A 9,900-nucleotide genomic window follows, 5' to 3' on the forward strand; every position below is an offset into this window, starting at 1 on the left:
ATATATATATATATATATATATATATATATATATATATATATATATATATATATATATATATATATATATATACCTGGTAGGTGGTGGGGTTGGAGCTTGTAGAGGTCCACCTCCGGGATGAAGCCGCCGTCGTGTCCCAGGACCTTGCGCCGGAGGTAGAAGCTCACGAGCTCCTGATCGGTGGGGTGGAAGCGAAAGCCCGGCAGGGGATGAGAGAAGGCGCGGTCCATCTCCGCCGTGGCCGCCCGTACTGAAACGCCCGCCATGGCTGCCTGTCACTCGATCTCCTTTGGGCGATGGATGGATGCGTGCGCCGGCCGGCCGGCCTTGTGACGACACGACCGACTGACTGCGAGAAGAAAAGTTAAGCTTGTGATATGAGCACGTAACGCAACGCAACACAAGGCAGCAATCGGAAATGGAAATGGAAATGGATCCGAGCTGCTATCTATCCCATATTCCCATCCCATGACGAGAGAGAACCACCACAGGTGCCGGAGCTCAATTGAGAGAGAAATAGATAGAGATAGAGCGAGAGGGAGAGGGAGAGAGAGAGAGAGAGAGAGATAGTTGAGACCTGATCCAATTGAGGTGGAGATGAGACGGAGAAGCGGCGACGGAGCACTTGACTGACTACACCATGGCAAAGAGAAGAGATGGAGAGAGAAAGGGAGATGTATATATAGGCACAAGGCAGGAGCAGGCACACGTACGGTGGTACCTCGATCCTATCGATCCGTGGACGCCTTTGTGGCGACACCCATGCTTGCTTGGCACCTTTGTGGCGACACCGTGGACGCCTTCCCAGATCCAGTTGTAAGCCTCTGCTTGCTTGACTGCTTGGGACCAACGGAACCTTCCGGAGCATCCTTAGAGAAGCAAGTCAACAGATAATAATCCTATTGCACGTACCACAAGTCCGCTACTTCTGAGTTTAATTACCCGGAATCGAATCATGATTTGGTTCAGCGCACACCATAAATTTCACTAAATATATATCGACTATTATATACTATACCTCCGTCCTGGTTTATTGATCTTTTTTGTAATTTGTTCCAAATTTTGACTGAATATTTAATTAACAAAATGTTAATGCATGTCAACAAATATTATGTCGCTGGATTCGTATTCGTATTTAAACATAGTTTTCAACGATATAATTTTTTATGACATGCATGAATTTTTGGTTAGTTAAATTTATTGTCAAAATTTGGCATGAAATACAATGGGACCAATAAACTAGGACGGAGGTAGTATATTATACTACAAAAATAGATAAATTAACTAGAAAGCAACACGATAATAAGAAATATTAATACCGTTAATTTGAGAAACTATGTTAATGATTACCGGGGGATGTTGACCCTGACATTCCGCAAAAGAAAAAAAAGTTAATGATCACCGGCGAATGTTGAAACAGAGGTTGAAGTCAGAATCTCACGTTAATCAAAATCATCCGACCATTAGCTTTACCAACTAAGTTAATGATCACCGACGGACAAGGATTGCATCCCGATACTCGAAATGCCTCGAATTGGTAGGGAGCGACGTGTCTTGTGATGCCCTCAACGCGGCGACGCGTGGTGAGGATCCCACGCTCGCCTCACAGCTTCCATCCAGCCGTTGATTCGCTACGCGATGCCAGTGGATGTGACCCTCTCATATTTTTACATCTAGTAGTAGTTATTAAAATAACTTAATATGGATGTATCAAGTCACGTTTTAGTATTAGATAGGACGTTTTTTGGTACTAGTGTAGTGTCAAAAAACGTCCTACATTATAGGACGGAGGGAGTAGTAATAGTTTAGCATGTGGGGCCAAAATAAATTGTTATACAACTGCAAAAAAAAATGTTATACAACTGCAAAAAAAATTGTTATACAAATGTATTGAATTTAAATTAATCCTGAATGTATATATGCAGTTTCAGTTTCATAATTAACTTGTTGTTCATTTATTTTCGTCATGGTATATACGTATTTGATTTGCATTGTGAGGATGGCTGCCGCGCGTGAGGCGACGGTGAGGGCGTTGAAGTCGTTGACGTGCACCATCGAGTCATCGTAGTCGTTTGTGTCGGCATCTTTTAATTAATAACAAGAGATCGCCGGCACGCAGCAGGTTTGGTCGGCGGCAAACTGCACGTGTCCCTCGCTCGCACAACGGCCAAGTGCACGCGCCCGCGGCTCGCTCGCCAATCATCGTGGCGTCAGCCAGCGATGAAGCTCCGGCCGGCGGCGGAAGCTGCTGCTCGGTTGGCTCCTTCGGTCGATCGTAGCAATGGGTAATCTTCGAGGGCAGAGCAGGAGAAAACTGTCCACGCATTGCCCAACGTGCGTATTGACATTGCTCATCACTGAGTTTATTAAGGACAGCACGCACCACACCTGTGCCTATTCATGAGTGGTTAATTTGACTAACCCTATTTTATTTTATTTTTTGCGTGGAAAAAGTGAATTTTATTCCTTAGAATCACTGATTCTACGATTTTAGTTCTTAAAATCTACGTTTCAACCATTCTGATAGTGAAGATTCTACAATTTGCGATCCTACCATCGAAGCTCCGATCCAATTCAAAATCGCGATTCTGACAACCTTGCCGACAACCAGCGACATCCACCATTGGCGAGTATAAAAAATTGACAGTTAGGGGCGAGGGGTTAATCGTGTATAAATGAGTGATTTAGCTCGAAAGTAAGTCCCCTGAAGTAAAAAATAAAATAGGGTTAGTCAATTTCGATTGCCAAGGAAGGACGTGATGGTGTGCAGCATCGACGCCGTAGATGGCAGGGCCGGGGTAAGGGCATCTCCAGCGGTTCAACCATCAGGACGCCGAAATATAGCCGCCTGGGGCTGAACCGGCGCTGGCTTGGCGCCTGGGGACGACTATGGTCCCAGTCAACATCCCCAGGTCGCTGCCAAAATTGCGTGTATTCGGCGATATTTTATCCAAATTTCTACTAACTCGGCGATCTGGCACACACTCGGCGACACTTCATCAAAATTTATACAAAAACAAATGAACATGCAAACTACGCCTATCCCTGCTACGCCGCGGCCACAACCCGCCATCTACATGCCAAGAAGCCTATAGAAACGGGTGTAGTTGCTGCCGTCATCGTCGCACGCCTCGCCGGAGCCGCCACCGTCCCTACTGCACCCCTAGCCAGGGTCGCCGACGCGCGGTGAGGGATTGGACGGGCCGGCCCCGTTCTCCTCGTCGCTGTCGAGGACGATGATGCCACCCTCCTCGCGTCCGCGGCGCCGGGCCTGGAGCTCCTTGTATGCCCTTCGCTGGCGGAGCACCTCCTCGCGGACGTAGTCCTTCCTTGCCCACTTGAGGATGGCCTCGTCATCGGGGGCCACCATGTCCGCATGCTCCGGCCTCACGGGGACCAGCTGAGGGAGTCCTGGACTAGGGGGTGTCCGGATAGCCAAACTATTATCATCGGCCGGACTCCAAGACTATGAAGATACAAGATTGAAGACTTCGTCCCGTGTCCGGATGGGACTTTCCTTGGCGTGGAAGGCAAGCTTGGCGATACGGATATGTAGATCTCCTACCATTGTAACCGACTCTGTGTAACCCTAGCCCTCTCCGGTGTCTATATAAACCGGATGACTTTAGTCCGTAGGACGAACAACAATCATACCATAGGCTAGCTTCTAGGGTTTAGCCTCCTTGATCTCGTGGTAGATCTACTCTTGTAACACACATCATCAATATTAATCAAGCAGGACGTAGGGTTTTACCTCCATCAAGAGGGCCCGAACCTGGGTAAAACATCGTGTCCCTTGTCTCCTCTTACCATCCGCCTAGACGCACAGTTCGGTACCCCCTACCCGAGATCCGCCGGTTTTGACACCGACATTGGTGCTTTCATTGAGAGTTCATCTGTGTCGTCACCGATAGGCTCGATGGCTTCTTCGATCATCAACAACAATGCCGTCCAGGGTGAGACCTTTCTCCCCGGACAGTTCTTCGTATTTGGCGGCTTTGCACTGCGGGCCAATTCACTTGGCCATCTGGAGCAGATTGAAAGCTATGCCCCTGGCCGTCAGGTCAGATTTGGAAGTTTGAACTTCACGGCTGACATCCGCGGAGACTTAATCTTCGATGGATTCGAGCCACAGCCGAGCGCGCCGCACTGTCACGATGGGCATGATTTAGCTCTGCAGCCGGACAGTGCCCTGGAGGCCGCACACGAGTCCGCTCCGATCCTCAATTCGGAGCCGGCTGCGCAGATCGAGGACGGGTGGCTAGACACCGCCTCGGGGGCTGCAACCTCTACGGCGATGGAGCCGAACACTGACCTTGTCCCTCATGAAGCTCGTGACTCCGAGGTGCCGGACTCCTCGCCGGACTCCGAACCTCCCACGCCCCCTCCAATCGAATCCGATTGGGCGCCGATCATGGAATTCACCGCAGCGGACATCTTTCGACACTCACCTTTTGGCGACATCTTGAGTTCGCTAAAGTATCTCTCGTTATCAGGAGAACCCCGGCCGGACTGCGGTCGGGACGGTTCGGATGCGAACGACGAAGAAATTCAAAGCCCACCCACCACCCACTTAGTAGCCACTGTTGACGATCTAACCGACATGCTAGATTACGACTCCGAAGACATCGACGGTATGGACGACGATGCCGGAGATGACCAAGAACCAGCGCCTACCGGGCACTGGAAAGCCACCTCATCATATGACATATACATGGTGGATATCCCAAAGGATGGGAATGGCAAAGCAACAGCGGAGGATGACCCCTCCAAGAAACAGCCCAAGCGCCGGCGTCAGCGGCGCCGCTCTAAATCTCGCCACAACAAGAATGAAGATTCCGGCACCGGAGATAATAACACACCGGACAGTGCCGAAGACAACCCACTCCAGCAAGATTCAGCGCAGGAGGACGGAGACGCCAGCCCTCATGAGAGAGCGGCAGAAGAAGAGGTAGAGGATTATATGCCTCCCTCCGGAGACGAGGCAAGCCTCGACGACGACGAATTTGTCGTGCCTGAGGATCCCGTCGAACAAGAGCGTTTTAAACGCAGGCTTATGGCCACGGCAAACAGCCTCAAGAAAAAGCATCAACAGCTTAGAGCTGATCAAGATCTGCTAGCCGACAGATGGACTGAAGTCCTCGCGGCCGAAGAGCATGAGCTCGAACGCCCCTCCAAAAGTTACCCTAAACGCAAGCTGCTCCCCCGATTAGAGGAGGAGGCGTATGAACCTGCATCACCAGCAGACAATACGGCTGACCGACCACCCCGTGGTCGCGACAGAGAGGCCCCTAGGCCCTTCACTAGAACCGTACCCCGGCATCGCTCGAAGAGCACAAAGCCACAGGGGAACGCTCCAGACTTGCGAGATATGTTGGAGGATAAGGCAAGACAATCAAGATCGATCTATGGATCGCGTGGGCGCCCCGTGATACGTGACGACAACCGTCGTGCCGGACACAGTAAGTCCGGCCAGGCCGAACAAAATAGACAAAGCTCTTTCGAGCTCCGTCGTGATATCGCCCAGTACAGAGGCGCCGCAAACCCACTATGCTTCACAGACGAAGTAATGGATCATCAAATCTCCGAAGGGTTTAAACCCGTGAACATTGAATCCTACGATGGCACAACAGACCCCGCGGTTTGGATCGAAGACTATCTCCTTCATATCCACATGGCCCGCGGTGATGATCTTCACGCCATCAAATATCTCCCACTCAAACTTAAAGGACCAGCCTGGCATTGGCTTAACAGCTTGCCAGCAGAGTCAATCGGGAGTTGGGAAGACCTGGAAGCCGCATTCCTCGACAACTTCCAAGGCACATATGTGCGACCACCAGATGCTGATGACCTAAGCCACATAATTCAGCAGCCAGACGAATCGGACGATTAAACTGGACACGGTTCTTAACCAAGAAAAACCAAATCGTCGACTGTCTGGATGCGAAGGCCCTCGCAGCCTTCAAACATAACATCCGCGACGAGTGGCTTACCCGGCAGCTGGGACAGGAAAAGCCGAAATCCATGGCAGCCCTCACATCACTCATGACCCGCTTCTGCACGGGTGAGGACAGCTGGCTAGCACGCAGCAATAACCTCAGCAAAAACTCTGGCAGTCCGGATTTCAAGGACCGTAATGGTAGGTCGCGTCGCAACAAAAACAAACGCCGCATTAACGGCGATAACAGTGAAGATACGGCAGTCAATGCCGGATTCAGAGGCTCTAAACCCGGTCAGCGGAAAAAGCCATTCAAAAGAACTACTCCGGGTCCGTCCAATTTGGACCGAATACTCGATCGCTCGTGCCAGATACATGGCACCCCCGAAAAGCCAGCCAACCACACCAACAGGGACTGTTGGGTATTCAAGCAGGCAGGCAAGTTAATTGCCGAAAACAATGACAAGGGGCTGCATAGCGATGACGAGGAAGAGACCCGACCGCCGAACAATAGAGGACAGAAGGGTTTCCCCCCACAGGTGCGGACGGTGAACATGATATGCGCAACGCACATACCCAAAAGGGAGCGAAAGCGTGCACTCAGGGATGTATACGCGATGGAGCCAGTTGCCCCGAAGTTCAATCCATGGTCCTCCTGCCCGATCACTTTTGACCGAAGGGACCACCCCACCAGCATCCGCCATGGCGGATTCGCCGCATTGGTTCTAGACCCAATCGTCGATGGGTTTCACCTCACCAGAGTCCTGATGGACGGCGGCAGCAGCCTGGACCTGCTTTATCAGGACACAGTGCGCAAAATGGGCATAGACCCGTCAAGGATTAAACCTACCAAGACGACCTTTAAAGGCGTCATACCAGGTGTAGAAGCCAATTGTACAGGCTCAGTTACACTGGAAGTGGTCTTCGGATCCCCGGATAACTTCCGAAGCGAGGAGTTAATCTTCGACATAGTTCCGTTCTGCAGCGGCTATCATGCTCTGCTCGAACGTACTGCGTTCACAAAGTTCAACGCGGTGCCGCACTACGCATACCTCAAGCTTAATATGCCAGGCCCTCGAGGAGTCATCACGGTCAATGGAAACACTGAACGCTCTCTCCGAACGGAGAAACATACAGCGGCTCTCGCGGCAGAAGTACAGTGCAGCCTCTTAAGGCAATTCTCGAGTCCGGCCGTTAAGGGACTGGACACGGCTAAACGCGCCCGGAGTAACATACAACAAGACCACCTGGCACGTTCCGAGCACGCGTAGCAGTGCGGCCCCAACCCCAGCCCCTGCAAAACGTCAAGACAGGTCCTTCGCGTAGACCATTACGCTCTGAAGATACCATGGGCATGGGGAGAGGGGCACGACCATGATAGGCCCAGAATACGTCTTAACCACACCAGGGGCTCTCAAGTGTGTTGTTCTTTTTTTTCTTTTCTTTTTCTTTTTACCCACAGGACTCCGTTCGTCAGAGGCCCTGTCCCGCAGTAGACCTGCCGAACTCACGATGCAACATCCAGGGAAGGAGAAAGGCTACAACGAATATCCAGGTGGTCTCCATTACGAGCATTAAATCTGTTTTATGCACCCTTCCGCAGCCTACCCCTGGAGGGGGACATGTTTAACAGTCCCATCCCTTGCTTATCGCACCATTTGTATCGTTCTGCACTTAGTTTTTCTTGAATAAGTAATGCAGCACCTTTTTGCTTCCAATTGTATTTCTCTCTTATACATATGTTCATTTGTGACGTGTCGCATACGTATGTTTTGGTACGGCTAAATACACCAGAGGCTTATGTTTCCCGCATCATGGTGTGATAAGTCCGAACACTTTCACAAGTGCGGCACCCCGAACTTATAGCATTATATGCATCGGCTCCGAATCATGTCTTGGGTCAATAGTTGGGTTTGCCCGGCTCCCATGTTTTGGTACCTTACGTTCCGTTGTATCGGCTAAGGTAGCACTGGGAGAACCACTGCGATTGCGCCCCGGTTGAGTTGGGCGAGCGCCTCAGTGGAGAAAGCTAAAACTGACCATCATGATGAGGCGAGAGCTGGTCGCTGTTCGAGAGGTTTTTTGCGAGTCCTTAAAGACTTATGCCGCTTAGAGCGAGGAGCCGACTTTGTCCGGCCCAGGCGTGGATAGCGCCCCAAATTCGGCCTTCCGAAGACTAGGGGCTTCGCCGAAATTTAAAATTATAAAATTCTATGGCTAAGTGAGAGTGTTCAAGCATTATAAGTCCGGTTGCCTTGTTCGTTGTGTTGAGCGCCTCCCTAGATGGACCCAAATATGGGAACAAGAGTGCTCAAAATTATCCCGAACACCCCAGCACTCGTGGCATGGGGGCTGAAGCCGACGACTTGCCATCTCTCAGATGTGATAAACAGCCACACAGAAGGTAATATTTTAAATTAAAATGCGTTGCTTAGCGCAAATGAACTAAGTTTTCAGCGCACATGATAACAAAATGCGAGTCTACTCAAATATTACATCTTTGGAGCACTCACCCGCAATAGTGCGGGCGCCCTTCAGCACACTCTTATAATATATCTCAGGCGTGCGATGCTCCTTGCCCTGCGGTGGCGGGTCCGTCACGAGCCTCTGGGCATCCATCTTGCCCCAGTGCACCTTTGCGCGGGAAAGGGCCCGACGGGCACCTTCAATACAGGCGGAGTGCTTGATGACTTCAACCCACGGGCACACATCCACCAGCCGCCGCACCAGGCCGAAGTAGCTCCCAGGCATGGCCTCCTTAGGCCACAGCCGAACTATGAGGCCCTTCATGGCCTGTTCGGCCGCCTTGTGGAGCTCGGCCAGCTGCTTCAGCTGGTCGCTAAGGGGAACCGGATGTCCGGCCTCAGCATACTGAGACCAGAAGACCTTCTCCGTCGAGCTCCCCTCCTCGGCCCGGTAGAACGCAACAGCATCGGACACGCTGCGAGGAAGATCTGCGAACGCTCCTGGAGAGCTCCGAATTCGGGTAAGCAACAGGTAATTAACACTCACATGCTTACTTTGCATGAAAAATGCCTTACCCGCTGCTATTTTCTTCAACGCCTCGATTTCCTGGAGGGCCTTGTAGGCTTCGGCCTTAGCGGCTTTGGCACTCTGAAGAGCCGTTGCAAGCTCAGACTCTCGAGTCTTCGAGTCACGCTCCAGGCTATCATGTTTTTTCACGAGATCCTGGAGCTCTTGCTGTACCTCCGCCACCCGCGCCTCCTGCTTCTCTCGCTCGGTGCGCTCCGCGGCCGCATTGCGTTTGGCCGCGGCCACCGCCTCTTTCAGGGTCGCCACCTTGTTAGTGGCCCCTGCAATACCCATGTTATCCTTGTCATTCTTTTTGCAACCAAAATCCTTTTCTGTAAGGTACAATTTTAATAAGGTGTTACTCACCTTCCTTGTCCTCGAGCTGCTTCTTGGCACGGCCGAGCTCATTCTCGGACCGCTCGAGGCTTTCCTTCAAAGTATTGACCTCCGCAGTCAGTGCGGCAGAGGTGAGCAGCGCAGCCTGCAATCCCATATTGACATATTTTTTATGACTCCTGCGTATATCTTCTTAGATCCTCAGTCCAGCTTTTCTTTCCGAATACCGAACCGAGCATCAGGGGCTACTGTCTATGCAGTACTATTTTACATATATCAAAATTCTTACCTCAAAGCCTGTTAGAAGGCTGCTGCAGGCTTCGGTCAGCCCGCTCTTGGCGAGCTGCACCTTCTGAATCACCGCACTCATAACAGTGCGGTGTTCCTCTTTGATGGAGGCGCCATTGAGCGCCTCCAGCAAGCTATCCGGCGCCTCCGGTTGGACGGAGGCTGCCGGTGTCACGGTCTTGCCCTTCTTACGAAGGGGCCGCCCGCCGGACTCCGGAGCCACTATGGGATCCGGAGCCGAGTCCGATGCAAAGTCTGGGAGGTTGTCCTGCGACACCTCCGGGGCCTCCTCCTCCTTGCGGGT

The 9,900-nt window shown here is 51.5% G+C and overlaps 1 protein-coding gene across 1 annotated transcript in view; it reads right to left on the reverse strand.

The window, feature by feature from the left end:
- LOC119361619 (NAC domain containing protein 52-like) overlaps positions 1 to 754 on the reverse strand; it is a 2,441-nt gene extending 1,687 nt beyond the window's left edge. Inside the window, exon 1 of the mRNA XM_037626745.1 lies at positions 75 to 754. Coding sequence (XP_037482642.1) covers positions 75 to 267 — 193 coding nt within the window. The 5' untranslated portion in view covers positions 268 to 754. The remainder of the gene's footprint in view (positions 1 to 74) is intronic.
- Positions 755 to 9,900: the final 9,146 nt, after the last annotated feature.

Source organism: Triticum dicoccoides, chromosome 2B (assembly GCF_002162155.2).
Source record: "Triticum dicoccoides isolate Atlit2015 ecotype Zavitan chromosome 2B, WEW_v2.0, whole genome shotgun sequence".
NCBI classification, from domain to species: domain Eukaryota; kingdom Viridiplantae; phylum Streptophyta; class Magnoliopsida; order Poales; family Poaceae; genus Triticum; species Triticum dicoccoides.